Source organism: Heloderma suspectum, chromosome 2 (assembly GCF_057233095.1).
Source record: "Heloderma suspectum isolate Gila_16-S chromosome 2, 16-S_ref, whole genome shotgun sequence".
Lineage (NCBI taxonomy): Eukaryota > Metazoa > Chordata > Lepidosauria > Squamata > Helodermatidae > Heloderma > Heloderma suspectum.
In genome coordinates, this window is record NC_139459.1 from 73304175 (window position 1) to 73320091 (window position 15917).

Below are 15917 nucleotides of genomic sequence, written 5' to 3' on the forward strand. Positions count from 1 at the left end.
GTAAATGTATGTGAACCATTATGGTTCAGGGAGTTGCATGTTGAACCTGGACTTACGTTCACATCCTACCTCAGACTTGTCTGCTCAGACTTCTGCAAGATGGAATGGTCATTTAATTTAACCAGAGTGTTCTACAAATGCTTGTGTATTGAGATAGTTGCCAAACCTGAACCATACAAGTATGATAGACCTTTTGTATAGGTGGTCATAGATCTGCGATACCAGTGCTGCCTGGCAAGGGTGTTTGATTCTATGGCTACCTGAGCAGGCTTTTCTAGTTGAGTGTTGTCAAGTAGATGAGAGCCTGCCAGATTCTTAGAGAACTCGATCCATAGAAGAAAAAACAAGTAGGCACTGCTACCTGTCGTACAAACCCATTTGACTATCAGTTTTAACTGCTAAGCAGCCAAGTAAGATGAAGCATTATTTGGAGTTCTTTCATGTATTGTCCTTTTAATCTGAATAGTAGATTATCTTTGACTGTTTACTGCCATTGCTAAAGATTTGTTTATCTTTTTAACGTAGAAGCAGCTTGTGACGTATGTTGTGTTAATGAAGACCACCTCCTAGATCACGGACAATCGGTGTCATGCAACTGCCATTGCAAATTCACTTTCTCCTCACAAGCTTTTCTGAGCTTCAAATTTGACCATGATGCTATAATGAAAAGTTTTGATCTCTGATGTGTGTTCATTTGCACAAGTCTACCTGAGACTTGGCCTAGAGCAGTTGAGCGGGTTTCTTAAATCCAGCCTTTACCCTTTCTCAGGTTTTAAAGCAATGCAGGGACCTAGTGATGGGCTGGAAGGTTTTGTTCTCATTGCAATATGGGAGTGGCACCATACAGTGTTGCACTTTAAATGCACTATAGTTTTTTACCTGCAAAAAGGCTTTCCAGTGTTTCATTTGCTAGTTCCTACCTATGCATTACAGGGCATTTTTTTCATTTGTTTGTTTTGCTGTATGTTTAGGTTTCAGAGAAATGTTTTAGCCTTAGTGATGTACTAACTTCTTACACATTTAGATTTGCTCTGATGTACAATAATTATTTTGTTTCTGATAGTAGGGTGGCAACCCACATGAAACTTCTGAGGTTCTGTATTCCAGATATAGTTATGCCTTTTTATGACTATGTATGCCAAAAGGCAAGCTTCTGCTTTGCGAATTCAGAATCTTAGTCTTCTGGCTTTTGAAACCAGTTTCTTTCCTTTGTTCTCTCCTTTGCACTGTATTGGAACCCTTTTTTATACAGGCATGTTTGAAAACTGTATTAATGTCATGAAATGCTGAATTCTGCCTAATAATTGTTTTTTTTCAGCTCCAGTGAGATATGGCAGTGGTATGCAGACACGGCCAATTTGGTTTCCTTGCGCTAATTTTGCTGTTTCTCCCCATTTGAAATGTCTAATCAAACAATTTTCAACTGGAAGAATTGCAACTACTTTGAAGGTGCAACATGGAAAAATGTCGATTTGGGGAGATAATTTTAGTGTACAGGAAGAAAACTCGCCTTTTAAGGTATTGCAAAGGGAGAACTCAAAGCATGTCAGCACATGGCATGTAACAACTTACAGAGCAATCCTAAGTGGTGCTGGGAAGCCACCACCTCCCAAGTCCTGCCAGCTTGGTGCATGTGTGTGTGGTTTTGCTAGGCTTTTCATCCTGGCGGATCATTTTTAACCCCCCCCCGGCAGCAGGAGGAATTGGCTACTCCAGTTCCAGGCTGGCATTGCTGACAGACCTGGATTAGGGAAACAGAGTGGCTTTGGATCCAAAGTTGCCTCCTCCCTGCTCTGACCATGGAATGGCCCATTTGAGGACTTTATGCCAGCTACTGCTGGCAGGAACAGCACCAGTGGCTGCAGCGGAGGCCTCTACAGCAGCAGAGCTCTTCCGCCAGCGGAGGAGCACCTCTGCCGTATCGTAAGCCTATCAAGCAGCATTAGGGGGTTAGGATTGCACACTTAATTAGGTTTTATAATTGTACAATTTTCTTACAGTATTCTACCGTTATATTTTGGCTCATGTATCTGATTTAACAATGAGTTTGGTGTCAAAGCAGTAGCTGCGAAAATGCATGAGGCTTTAGCCATTTAACAGGAGAAAAATAGCAAGGAATGCAAGGAAACTAAATTTAAAGTGCTACTCCATAGCTGTACCGAAGCTATGTCTGAATATGTGAATGTAACTTGTCTGTAGAGCTGCTGATGAATTTCACCATCTAGCTCAGTGCTGTCTTTACCTTTGCTGTTTGAATTGACAGCATGTATCGAATATTTCAGATTTCTAAAATCTTAGGGGTGTTTGAAGATTAAGTTGAAGAACAGAGTAAACGTTTTATATTTTTACATAGTGGTGATGCATGCTCTTGCAAAATCCTTGCAGTGTATTGCTTTCCCTCACCAAGGGATTGCACGCTGAAGTTTATGTGTACTTATTATATTGTGTCTCTCCTTTTCATGGTTGGGAAAGAAATCACCTGCCCACCGCATCCAGAACTTATTCAAAACAGTATGCTAATTGGATTTGCTGTTTTGTTAAGATTAAGATAGCTGAAGGGCTAGTGATGGGTAGAGATGTCACTTTTCCCTATTCATCCTGCATCTGGGGGATAAAACTTTGGTCAGTATTTAGTGCGGCTTGACTTTTTTTTTAAAGAATAAAAGTGCCTAACGTTTTAACTTCTCATTCATTGCAAATTGGATTTTCAGGCTGCTTGTGCCAATCTTCTTCCAATATGTAGCTTGATTTCCCAGGAATGTTACTGTTTTATGCTGCTTCTTTATTGATATGACATTGATGAATAAGGGGAACACTGGCACAGTTACGTGAACCTTAAATACGAAATGGATTCCTTACCTGCCATGAATACTTAAATAGCTGTACTAGCAATGTGAGATGAATTCTCAAAAGTGAAATAACTTTGTGTTAGAGAGTGTGCAAATTCTGCCCTAACTTCTGGATATTCAAGGTGTAACTCCCATTTTGCAAAGAATAACTTCTTCAGCAGAGACAATGTCTGGCTTCTTCAGCGAGAAATTCCCAGAGCCTATAAAAGACTAGCCTGGGTTTATTAAGCTAGCCTTAAAATGGGTTGCAAATATAGTAAATATGCAATAATTGTCACTTTTAGAAGGTACCATATTTCATAAAGTTGTGTTGCTTAATTTTATTGTGATCATGTCTTAAAGTGGTTGGAAATGAACTGCTTTATGGTTTGTGGGTGCCCTGCACTGTGAACATTTCAGGTTGTTTACTTTCTTGGTTTAATGGGTTTTTTTTTTGCTTGCAAAGTATTTAAATGAATCATTTTATACTCATGTATTCCAAAGTGCAGGCATATGGTTTACATAGATTTCTGTAAAACAATGAAGAAAAGGCAACTTGCTGACTAATGGATGTTTGTTTCTCTCATGTGGGCATTTTAAAGGATGGGAATAAATGATCTGTGAATTGATTTAAGATCATCTTCATGGGAATATTACTGCTTGAATATTGGGTGCTGATCTCCTGTGCTTTTAGAGGGAGGCAGGGCGACCCCACATCTGCTGCACCCAATTGAGTTGTGAGTGTTGCTCATCTGATCCTTTGCGAGCAAATTATTTCTGCTACAAAAAAGTCAAAGAACTTTTAACAAAAAGTTAACAAAAGGCTTTAAGTGGGATTCTTGGGACTGCATATTGTCCTTCTGGGACGATGGTGTGTGTGTGTGTGTGTGTGTGTGTGTGTTTTGCCTAGCGAAGCTTTGATCTGTGTGTACATATGGCTACTCTGTTAGAGATTCTTCTGAGGCTCTTGATGTCTCTGGTCTCCACTAAGTTTGCATGCTATTGAAAGCTTTTGTATTAAGTACCTGAGCTTTTGAGAAAGCAGACTGGAGGAGACAGGAGTACAGTTCTATGGTTTAGCTGCTCTTTACCTTTTCCAGGGATCAGAGGCAGCTGTTAGGCTAGGACATTTGTTTATAATGTTAGCAGTTTGTGCTGCAGAATTGTAATAATTAATACTGCTATACAACTGTTGCATCAATTCCTTTCAGTTTGAACTTGGATCCAATTCACATAGCTAATACACATGCATGGTGGCCCTCAGCCTATATCAAGCAGCTTGTGTACAGCTGCTAACATATACACAGGGCTTGGTTATCACCACAGATTCAGAAGTGTCAAATAGGTTCATGAATAGGTCCTTAAAGCAGCTTCGGACCTGGTGTTTGATGTAGTGAGGATAGGTAGTGCAAGTGCCTCTCTTCCTGTCCCTTTCAATTTCTGCTCCATTTGAAATAGACCATTTGCATTTCTTCTGTCTGGGAGCAGTGTCATGGCAGAGGCTACTCTCAATTCCAGTTCCAAGAGCTTGTGAGTTTTTCCTAGTTGGGCATGAAGATTTTACATCAGTCCCTATGCAGCTCAAGCCTGTTTGGCACAGGCATTTTTGTACTTATTTAAGTGTCCAATTCAAATGTTCTGCTCATGCTCCCTTATAGTAGAACGCTTATATGTGACGCTAATTCACTGTGCACTGTGAAGGCATCCTTATAGGAAAGCCACCTATTACTGAAATCTAGGTATGCTCGTTAAATATGCGTAGCTATCTTTTTCAAAAAGGGAAAGATAAATAGGCTTAAAAATGCTACTTTCTGCTGTAAGCACCGATAGATATATGTCATGTATGCCTACTATTTCAATTGCATTTTACTGTTTTTCTAAGTAGGCTATCTGAATCAAAGCAGCAGTGAAAAAGATATGAGGAAGTCCTTTATTAATGTCTTCAGGATCATGAAAAGGCCAGTTTCTTGATGGGTTTTGAAATGTTCAGCCAATTTTAAAATCAACACAACTTAATCTTTTGCACCAGACAATGGCTAGGATCCAGAGAACCACACAACTAATTATATGTTGTACATAAGGAAGCTTTGGACTTTTTTTCTTAAGTAGCACCATCGTATGCTACACAGCAAACAACTGCTTTTGAAAAGGAGTGTCTTGGGGCTTGAAAATGTGGGATGTCTACTGATTCAAGAAACAAATGAAAATTGTGCCAGGCCCCTACAAGCCCTTAGTAAGGCTAAAAGTAGCTCTTTGGAATCTGACCACTGTGGTTTAAATAACAAAACTCTCTGGAATAAAGTATAAGAACTGTACTTTTAGAAACAGTCTATGTGTGGGTTCTTATTTTGACATGAAGAGGGTTTTTTGAGATACTATTAAAATGATTTCCAATAAGTTAAAAAAAAAACCAGACATACACAGTTTAGTAATTGTGCATTAAAGCTTTTACATTGTATTGTGGTTTGAAAATTCAAGAGTTTTTCCTATTATGAAATCGGTTGAATGGACAAAAGTTATAAAAAGTAAAATTTAAATAGTGTGGATCAAATCAAGAAAGGAGTGAATTTTGCAATAGAAATACATTTCTACAACTGCAAATATTTTATAGAAAGGATCAATGTATGTGTTACCTTTCATAGTAACTGATAATCACATAGGTTTGTTCTTGGCCTGAATTAAGTTTATTCTTTAGTGTGGAACTTATCAGCAAACAGTGTCAATTGTCTCTAGCCTAAATATATTTAAGGTATTTAAAATGTGCTTTCTAAACAGTGTGGGGTAACATGACTGTTACAAGGGTTTGCTTTTGATAGGGGAGATGGTCAAAAGTATTACCCAGGGTGCGTTCATAGCAGGTAATGAGATCCCAATTTGACAATTTGTAATATTTCACAATGTTCTAATTAGATGTGGTAAGCAGCTGAGCTTTAAATCCAGAGAAATCCTGGGTAAGTTTTGAGGGGAGGTGCAAGACATATTAGCATTGTCAGTCTTCAGATTATGAAGTGGAATTTCCTGTGCCTAGTTTGTGAGCACAAGAGAGTTTGGTCTCAAAAGGAGATGGGAAGCAGTTCACTAGTTCTCAAATATGTATTTTTTGCTTTCTTATAGGATAGAAAAGTTGGTACAGCTTACTCATTTTTAAAATGGTTTAAGATCGATTTCTGAAATACACCATTAGATACTAAAGTACTCTAATGTGCTCGTTTTTGTATGTTTATTCAGAAGTTTGTTTTCATTAATACTGCATTTGTATTTTATAAAGAAATTCTTACTGTTACAATTTAAGTGTTGGACTTGTGGATAACTGTAATAACTTGAAATGTGATCATTTTTCTGAATGGCAGAATCTAAGTACTGCTGGGCCCATAACTGACATACTATTGCATAAAATGTTGCAACTAGCATTGCCTTCAACATCAGCAGTATCTGTTTGAAGTGGGAATTCCAACATATGTAGGGGACTATGGGGCTGCAAGTCTCCCCCCGCCCCAATTTTTACTATGAAGGTCTTAAGGCGTAGAACATACTTAGAAGCTTCCCTGCAGTTGCGAACCTTGATTTATCTGGGTTCCTGGCCAGAGAGAGGCTTCTATGCACATTCAGCCAAATATGCGTATAAGTCCTCTTCACACCTTCCTGCTTAGTAGATGGAGAGTGGGGCTAGCATGTGTGTGGACGTTGGAGGTGGAGCCAGTGTGCCCACCCTGCTACATCAGTTGGAAATCCTGGCTGGAACAGGGCTAGAAAGAAGCATTTTTCAGAACTGTAGCTGCCACTGGTCAAAAATTTTGGAATTGCATTTGGAATCCACTGAATGTGAGAACTAGGACACAAGGATTTTGATGAGTTAACTTCTGTCATGTAAGAAATGTACTGAGTATGTGTACAATCCATCTATCATTTGACATTAAAACTGTTGCTTTTTAAGTGTACTTCATGTAAACATATTGGAAGTCCCTTAATGGGTAGTGCCTCAAAATGTTCACACAATGTTGTGTACGTAATAGCATCATCTTGGAAAGCATTTTCCTGCCCTAGAAGCTGAGACTGCCTTGTAACCTTTGACAGAGGACGAAATATAAAGCTGGCCCATAAGACTGAAAGCTTAGCGACATTTTAGCATTAGAAATTTATTCAGAATATAAGAACATTTGTAAAAGTATTATAAATGCCTCTGTATAAATAAATGCAGTTTGTACAATTCTATATCAAATAAAACACAAAATAGCTATTTTACAGCAGCTAAGGAACTAAAGCAATTGGAAATATCTGTGAAAATTGTAGTTTTCAAAGAAAAAATGCCAGTATAAGCAGTAGAACAATACAGACATTTAATGCAAAATTAATATGTGCTTTGTAAATAACAATACATTCAAGCTGGTGTTTATACTTTAACTGGAAAAGTAACAGTTTTAGAACATGTTCCATGCAACATATAACAAACTCATCAAATTCTAGAAACCTGCTCTAATAATACAACTTAAACATGTCACATTTAGACTAAATGACTGAATTGACTAGATCTGTCATTAAAATTAAGTAATCCATTTATCACAATGGAATGGATTGTTTTAGAAGTTGTGACAAATGGCAATATTAACTCAAGCTATTATAGTGTGCACATCTGGCAGGTCACAGCCTGACTTCTTGAGCACAGAGGTGACATTGGATCCAGATTGTGTTCTGTATGGGAACATCCCTTAAATGGAGTTCTGCTTAGGGAAAGCTTGTGCTGGTGGAAATGGGGCAAGGCAACTTTTGCTTATTTCTTCTATAGATTCTTGCACCCTCTGGGACAGTGTGGGAGGACTGCAGGGGGAGGAGGCGATTGGTGAAAATTGCCTCCGCCTTCTGCCAGGTAGGATCCTCCACTGGATCAAATGCCTTCCATGGGGAGAAGGAGCTTTTCTGTTCGCAGAAGGCTGCGTTGGGATCCAACCCATGGTTTTTTAAAATAGCTGCATAACTGAATTATTTTTGGTATTTACTCTTGAGTTATATAACCTGTTGAAGGTCAATGACATACTAAGTCTTATTCTGTCAAACTAAACACACTAAATTCTAGACTGGTGGTAGATATACCCAAGTCCCTTTTTCTTTAGTTGAATCTGATGTTTTTTCCTAAGGTGAAATAACTGTTGATGTAAGCATCCTTGACTGAAGGGTGAGTCACGCACAGCCACATACAAAAATGTAGGATTAATGGACCACCCTGCTCTAGTGCCTGTGGAGATCAGCTGGTTAATGTTATCTTTAACATACTCCAAGGAGTTATTTGAGGACTTCTAAGAAGTTACTGTTCCACCCAACTGCTTTAAATTCGCATTCTTTCAGTATTGTACTAGGAGTTAGAGATAATGGCTCTGCATCCTCCTGCCAATCACTTGTATACAGGCTGGGGGAGAGGGCTGAAGTCAGGGTATTCTCTCCTCACCTTGCCCCAACCAAGTGAGTTGCACTGGCAGTGAAGACTGGTGGCTGTCTGAACATGGCTATACTATTCCTGCAAACAGAAACTTTGCACAGCACTTATTTGCATACATGCAATCAACCCAATAAAAATGCATGCCGGGAAGCCTGTGTCTTGTCATGCATTACTCTAGATCAGGGCAAGTCGTTCTCTCTTCCCCATGATTTCATGTTTACAGAAATGCTGATTCACCTGCAAAATGATACCTACAGGCAGAGCAAACTTTTTTTTAGCAGTCTTATTAAAGTTCTTACATGGGTGTTTGGAAGCTACTGCTGCAGCAAACTCTACATGGGCAAACTGAATACAGCAACAAGAATGTTTAAATTCTGTTTGTACACAGTGTAGTTGGATGGGGTGGAGCGGCAGCACTATTACCCAAGGAAGCTGTATTAGGGCAGGTATGTGCTGCAAAGAAATCCACTGGACCTTAAATATTTTCAAAGCTACACAAAGCTTCAACTGCACGGAAATAATTTCTGGGGCAGCTATAGTGCTGTCACAATGCTTTCGCTGAAGCCCACGTCACTTCTGGAGAGCAAAATAATTCAATAATTTTGCCTAAGGATATGTATGTACACACACCAAACTGCCTTATATGGGAATGTTATATTTGCACTAGAAATCCAGAAGAAATCCAGTTAATAGGCAGGTATCTCACCCAATGAACTGCTCAAGCGTTGGGCATTTAATATTCAAAACCAAAGTCAGGCAACACTTTAGTGCAGTAAACCAACATAATTTATGGACAGTAAATACTCGGGGATAAAAGTGTTGCCTAAGAGTTGAAAGGACAAAATGGGAGTTGGTTTTATGAATTTCCCTTCTGCTTAGCAGGCAGTATGGGTTAACTCCTGTAGCAGTGGTAGAGCCAGTAAATACTGACATCTACTGTAGGAAGAAAAAGTGTAGATAAAGCATAAGTAAACTGAAAAAGATAAGTAACTGAAAAAACCCAAAAGCATAGGAAAAAACCTGAAAGAAACAGGAAGGGAGCCTTCGGTATTCTGTAATACATGTCAAGGGACATCCCTAAAAACATTTGCCGAGGACATACCAATGGTGTCAACAAGCAGGTAGCAAAGAAACATCCCAAAGCACTGCCTGCGTGCCCATACAGGAAACAAGACAGCATACTAACATCTGCTGGAGGACTGCAGAGGAATACCCACATTCTCGCAATACCTGATGAAGCTGAAGGTGGAAGCACTACAAATAATCTTTTAGGAGCCAATGGTGCTCAGCTAGCCAACCTTATACACAGACTGGGTTTGCTAATCAGGATGGATCTGAGACTTGAAGGGTAGGAGGAATTCTTTAAGACATTTTGAGAAAGACAGGAAAACTGGTTGGTGGGCAGATTAAAAAGAGGTACCCCACAGAAATAACTTTGTGTGCAGATTATGGGATAGGAAAAAAAAAACCCTTCTGGAACTCACTGGGCATAATCCAAGGACTAGGTTCATATTTTTAAAGTATTCTCAGACCCTGGAGGAAGGCCAGAATATCTAGAACTGAAAAGTTGAAAAGGTCCTCTTGCACCATCTTCCACATAAATGTATAGATTTATCAGTGGAAGATTGACAAGATGAAGATGATATGCACCACGTCAACCAAATAGCCTTTGTTTAGGAGGTGCCACCGGTCGACCTTCAAGTATGCAATTATAGCTATGCTGGCTCTGGGTAAAGGATGGGGCAGCAGGTCATTGAAGTTGAAGAACCAAGGCCTCCTGGACCAGAAGGAAGCCACATATAGAGCACTCAATGTGTGTAATGGTTTTGCCAAGACTGGGACGGAAAGGCATAACGGATTCTGTGCAGCCACGCAACCAACAGCACATTTGCTGCCTTCCCTTTTCTGCCTGAATGAGAATCGGATCATAATTTCTGATGAAGGAAGTGAAGAGATGCTACAGCATATCCAAGAGGTAGTAATAATCTCATTTTGACACAATACAGATATCATGCCAACTGACCCCAATGTTTGACTTAAAATATAAATTAGGGTTCTGTGTAGAAGGAGCCAGACAGGATAGCAGTAAAAGCTTTTCTGATGAGAACTATAAATAAGCTCTATGGGATGTACAATATAGTCACCGGTAGAATTTCGAAGATGTATAATTGGTGAGACCCCGAAGGAAAACAAAGACACCATGACTGCTTCCTTCTAATGGAGTTACAGCAAATAAAGAAATTAGTCTTTGTTTAAATTAGGGGTGGACATCTCATGCAGCCCCCTGGACTTCTTTGTGCTCCTCAAAGTCACTGCCACTGAATTGCCAGCATATATCACTGGTGTAGTGGCAGCAGCAAAAAAAGTGAAAAGGCAGCTTTTTTGCCACTGCTGAATTTTGGTGGCAATTCAGCAGCAATATGTGCAGCCCTTGGTGGGTTGAGGGCATTGGAAACTGGCCCCTGGGCCCTCTGAAATTGGTTTAAATTAATGATTTCTAACAAAAAGTAAACTGCCATGTAAGGAACAGAATGACAGGCCACTGAATCAAAGTAGCCTAAGTAAAATGACAAAATACAGTCATAATAAATCCAGAGTAAGTAATACAATTATGAATGTTAAAATGGAAATGACTAAACCATTCACGTTAGACCACCACCTGTGTAGTGATGACAAAAGGAGCACAATATGTGAACCCCCATCACTGTTCCATCCCACCCCTCCAAATCTTACTCTAGTAAGGCATTCTTACATTTAGAGAAAATTAACATTTCCCCATGTATATTGTCCATATAGTAGAGTTTTCCTTAAGAAATACTTAAGCAATTTGCTTATATGATGGGCAGAAGGTAACTAATGGAAGCATGTTATTCACTTATACTGGTAAATTTTGCCACAAGGATAGCTATGCGATGTTCGAAAATAAGCAGAAGGAAAGATGACAAATCAGGTCCAAATGAGAATTAAACACGCATCATTTACTTCAAAATGCATGCATCTCTTTAAAAGCTAAACTTAAAGCATTACTATTGTGAGGAACTTGAGTTAAGTTTAAAGATATTGACGGGTCAAAACAAAAACTACATGCCCCCTAGAGATAACTGACATTTTTTCCCTTAGTCTGAAAACACGATTAGCTGCTGCAACATCAGAGAAAGAGGCACAGCAACAAAAGTCCAAAATCTCAATTTCACTGAACAGCACCCCAGAGCAGCAACAGTGAAAATAAACTGAAGAACACTAGAAGACATTAGAAGGAGATTCTGTTAGGACTGTTGATGTTATTGCAAGCATTCTGAGAATCACAGTGTAAGAAAAAAGATCTAAGAGCAAGGCACAACAGAGTTTCAAGTGCCATGACAGACATTTCTCTCCTTTGATTCTAGAGATTAAGATTTATCCTTCAGTCCACTTCTGTTGACATGCCACAAAAGAATTATTGCTCCATTTATGCCTAGAAGATAAAATAAAGAACTCGCTATCTTTAATAGAGATATTCTACCCTCTATTAAACTTTTAAAAACTCAGGCAAATACGTCGTATGCTGGCCTCCTTCATTTCCACTGACATGATGGTTTTACAAGGCTGAGTGAACAAAACTAGCACCGTAACAGCCTCTTTGCAAGTGACTGTTCACACAACAGCTTTTTAGGAAGCACATCTACACATCAGGCACATTCCTGATCACCCAGGCTGTTTTCAGACAAAAAGGCATAAGCCGAGTGGAACTTGATTACTTTGACACTATACAGAAGGACCTAGTCAGATCTATGAAAACCTTGCCCACATGTACCCTTCACAACCAAACCAGATACAACAGCATAACTTTACGGTGCTTCCATATGGTTGCTTTCCCAGCAGCAGTGGTATCAAACAAGAAGGGTTGAAGTATACTCTAGAAGACGCACCAATTTTGATGTAGGTTGGTGCTCCTCTAGCTGGTTTTGAGATACAATTCTTCATCCGCCTGTGCTGATCCTACCAGGACATTTGGACTAGAAAGGAAACCAAACCAAACAGATTGTGGGTGTCAGGTGTTGAGTCAGTACATTCAAAAACTCTTGTTATAAAGCATCTTTGTATTCCTCTTCTTGGTAGCGCTAACTGTGCCTGCATGCTGTGCTAGTTGTCTGCAGGCTCCAGCCATCTGGAGAGGCAAAGAGTTTTTTTTATTTATTAATTTATTAAATTTATTACTCGCCCATCTGGCTGGTCACGAGTTAACCACGCTTCCCTTGATACCGCTTGCAGGAGTGTGCTAATGCTTGGCTTGGTCTGTAGCCAGAGGCTGGCTACAATAAATGACTGGCTATCCACAGGGGACATTCGTGTGCATTTTCATTGTAGAGAAACAGGATGAATGGCAGAAAGGGGGCGGAGTGAAGAAATGCTACCATCCCAAAGACGGCTACCCGTGCAGTGGTGTTTAAGCATTCCCTCAAAAATACAATGGACTCAGAAGAGAGTGTCTGATGGACAAGAATAGAAGGGTGTTCTTACCCATACGAATATGGAAGAAAAAAGGAACATCTGTAACAGTGTGAATAAAATAATTACATGGAACCTTGATAAACATATACATTTACCATCAGGCACTGTCTGATTATGCACAGCCATCCATACATCTCCTTTTGTGTGTGTGGCTCCTGCTCATGGCTGCATATTGTCAAACCCACAACATCTCTTTGAAGCACTGACCTCCGACTTTGCCCATCGTCTCAGATCTCCCTTCTGAGTTCACCACCTAAACGAGTCTTTCAAGGAGTCCTATTTTGCAATGGCACATGGATTCTTTAGAAAAAAGAAAAATCTTTGCTGCTTAAAGTGATGTTTCATTGGTGTGGGGTCGTGAATTCTCTTCTTCCAGCAAAGCAATTCTTTGTTTGAGCATTCTCACTTGAGTCTCGTGTCTCTCAACCATAGCCATCATTTGGGATTCCAGTTTCTTTAGCTTGTTTTGATGCTTCTTCTTTGCTTTCTCATAGGCAGCCACAAGGTTACTGTGGGAAACAAATAGTAACAGAAAGTCATTCAAGGGTGTTTATGTGAGAACCTCAAACTTTACTGGCCATATCTCTGGTATAGATTACTCTGTTAAATTTTGGAAGGTACCCACCCCCATCCCTTCCACTCCTACTTGGCCATGCAGCATTTCTGAGTGAGGAGAGATTAAAGGAGATTTAACTGTCTTGAGTGCTTCTCTGAGCATAAACCCAAAGCTGTGGTCTCCTTCAGAGTATGCTAGCAGAATTATAGTTACTTTATTTGTATACTGTTCTTCTGTATACCTCACACTCAAAGCAGTTCACAACAAAGCATGACAAAAGACAAACATAAATTGGTCCAATTTGGTGCATGCTGCCATTTCCTGAGGCCGCCCTTTACCTGTTTGCTCTTTTCAAGTCATTAACAAACTCAGCAGACTGCTGGTGCCGGATTTCACTGCTCTTTGTAAGTCTTTCTAAGGCACTCACCAGCTCCTGCACTCTGGCTTTCAGTTTCTTTTCTCTGAAAAGCACAAAGCATAATATTTACCACCCCTCAATGTGCGTTGTAGGACAAGTTATCTATTTCAGTGGCAGGGAATGCATTAAAATAATGGGAAACTGCAGGAGTTCTTGTGTTACTCTGGTGGCATGGAAGCCATAGCAGAGCTGTGACTTTCTGCAGTCGCATTAACCCCATTGCCCAAGGGTTGACGTTGTGTAGAGGAGCCACAGCACAGACCCCTCTTGTGTGATCCAGGTCTTCTCATGTTGCAGGGGAATAAATTGGTAGCATGAGAAGGAGCAGTGCTGCAGTAGCTTTCGTGCTGTTGGGTAGTGAGAGTATTGGGACCAAAGCAGGTCTCTCGGATCTAGCAAGCCACCTTAGGACAGCTTCAGTGGATGAGAAAAACACACTGATGCCAGGCCCCATAACTTTGGTGAAGTTGTACCATGTATGAAGGTATTCCTTCACCTCATTCCACTGTAGGAAAAAGCATATCATGTGTGACAAATACTCACAAGTCTAGTTTGCTCTATGTATCTGCAATGGGAAGGTACATTTCTGCCTTACAGAGTTCTCATTGTTCTAACATTAGGTCTTATGTTTGTCCCACAGTTAAGTTTGTAAAAGCTGGAAATTGCCTTTCAGAATAAGGGTCTCATACAGTTTCTGTAAGGCATGGTAAGCAGTCAGGTTCGATTGTCACAATGAAGGATATGGCCATGGTTCTAAGCCTGGGAGCTAGGAATAGAATTATCTTTTCTTTTGAAAACTGTGATCACTAACAATGAATAGCTGCAAGGCCAGCAACGATGCTACAGAAAGGCTCCGAGAGCCCAGTGCCACTTTCAAGGAGCTGAGAACTAGAGCATCTGCCAGCACAATTTGACACAGCTACCTGCCTGTAAAACATGAACCACTTTTGATATTTTAATTAGGGTGCAGTCTTACATTGGCCTGCGGGTGGCACTATTCTACAATGCCAGGAGACACTGAGTGAACACAGAACAGTGCTGTTTCAAGTAGGCAGAGTTAAGCGAAGTGTTTTTTAAAGGTATTTATTTATTTACAATATTTGTATACCACTCTACATCCAAAGATTTTGGAGCATACATCCAAAGGTTTTGGAGCAGTGGACAGCAGATAGGATAAAAGAATAAAAACACGTGTTAAAATACTGTTTTAAAAAAGAAACAGGAGTTCTGATAAAACTGTGGCCAGTCACTCAAAGAAGCCTTCCTGAAATAACGTTTTCAGGAGGCACCGGAGCAACACAATGTTGGTGGCTGCCTGAACTCCAAAGGCAGAGAATTCCATAGGAAAGGGGACACCACACCAAAGGCTCTTCTCCTGGTGGACTCCAATTGGGCCACAGCTCCATGTGGAACCACCAGGAGCATGCCGTGTGAAGCATGGAATGCTAGAAATGTACTTAAACAATTTTGTCACCAATAGTCAGCTTATTAAATATGTATGCTAAGGAGGTGGGCCTCACTTCCTGAGCTAATACTGAATAATTAGGGCAATAGGCTAAGAAGGACTTTAGTGTCATATATGAAAATACCCTGGACGTTTATCAGAGTCCTAAGTAATGCAACCTGAGAAAATTTTATCTTTCTTAATACTACATATAGCAGGCAAATAAATTGGGAATAATACTTGAGGGGCCCTTCCTGTGTCCCCAAACAACCCATCTTAAGGAACAGGCTTCTCATACACTAGAAGATCTAATATGCTCAAGATCCATTGTAAACACTGTTACTGGGCCCCATTCAGTTTTAAAGGGCTGTTTTGTACAATAGGCACTAGAAGATACACATAAGGCAGCAGTAGGCCAGTTATTCATAGTTTGGTGTTTTGTGGTGTCTTGACCGACCTGAGGTTTGCTTTCATAACAGCTTCTTGTTCAAACACACATACACATTCAGTAACCTGTCTGCTATATAGCATTTTATTTTTCCAGGAAATCATAAACCTTGAATAACTGCAAACTGTGTGAATGCCAGCACACACACTGCACTTTATAAAAGCTTGGGGGACGACGACGACGACACATCGTTGTACATCCCCCACCCCTGCAACTACCACTTCTAATTTGTTGAGCTAGAATTCTCTTACAAACCCTTCTGTGTAATAGTATGTGATAATGAATACTAATGCATTGCTAA

The 15917-nt window shown here is 40.0% G+C and overlaps 2 protein-coding genes across 8 annotated transcripts in view; one reads left to right on the forward strand and one right to left on the reverse strand.

Moving 5' to 3' along the window:
* DCP2 (decapping mRNA 2) overlaps positions 1-12689 on the forward strand; it is a 36977-nt gene extending 24288 nt beyond the window's left edge. For all 3 annotated transcript variants that reach the window (XM_084833888.1, XM_084833889.1, XM_084833890.1), the window contains one exon: positions 526-12689. In XM_084833888.1, coding sequence (XP_084690014.1) covers positions 526-683 — 158 coding nt within the window. In that variant the 3' untranslated portion in view covers positions 684-12689. The remainder of the gene's footprint in view (positions 1-525) is intronic.
* Positions 4608-15917, reverse strand: part of MCC (MCC regulator of Wnt signaling pathway) — a 320734-nt gene continuing 309424 nt past the window's right edge. For all 5 annotated transcript variants that reach the window (XM_084833886.1, XM_084833884.1, XM_084833883.1 and 2 more), the window contains 2 exons: positions 13645-13767; positions 4608-13259 (listed from right to left, as the gene is read on the reverse strand). In XM_084833886.1, coding sequence (XP_084690012.1) covers positions 13079-13259; positions 13645-13767 — 304 coding nt within the window. In that variant the 3' untranslated portion in view covers positions 4608-13078. The remainder of the gene's footprint in view (positions 13260-13644; positions 13768-15917) is intronic.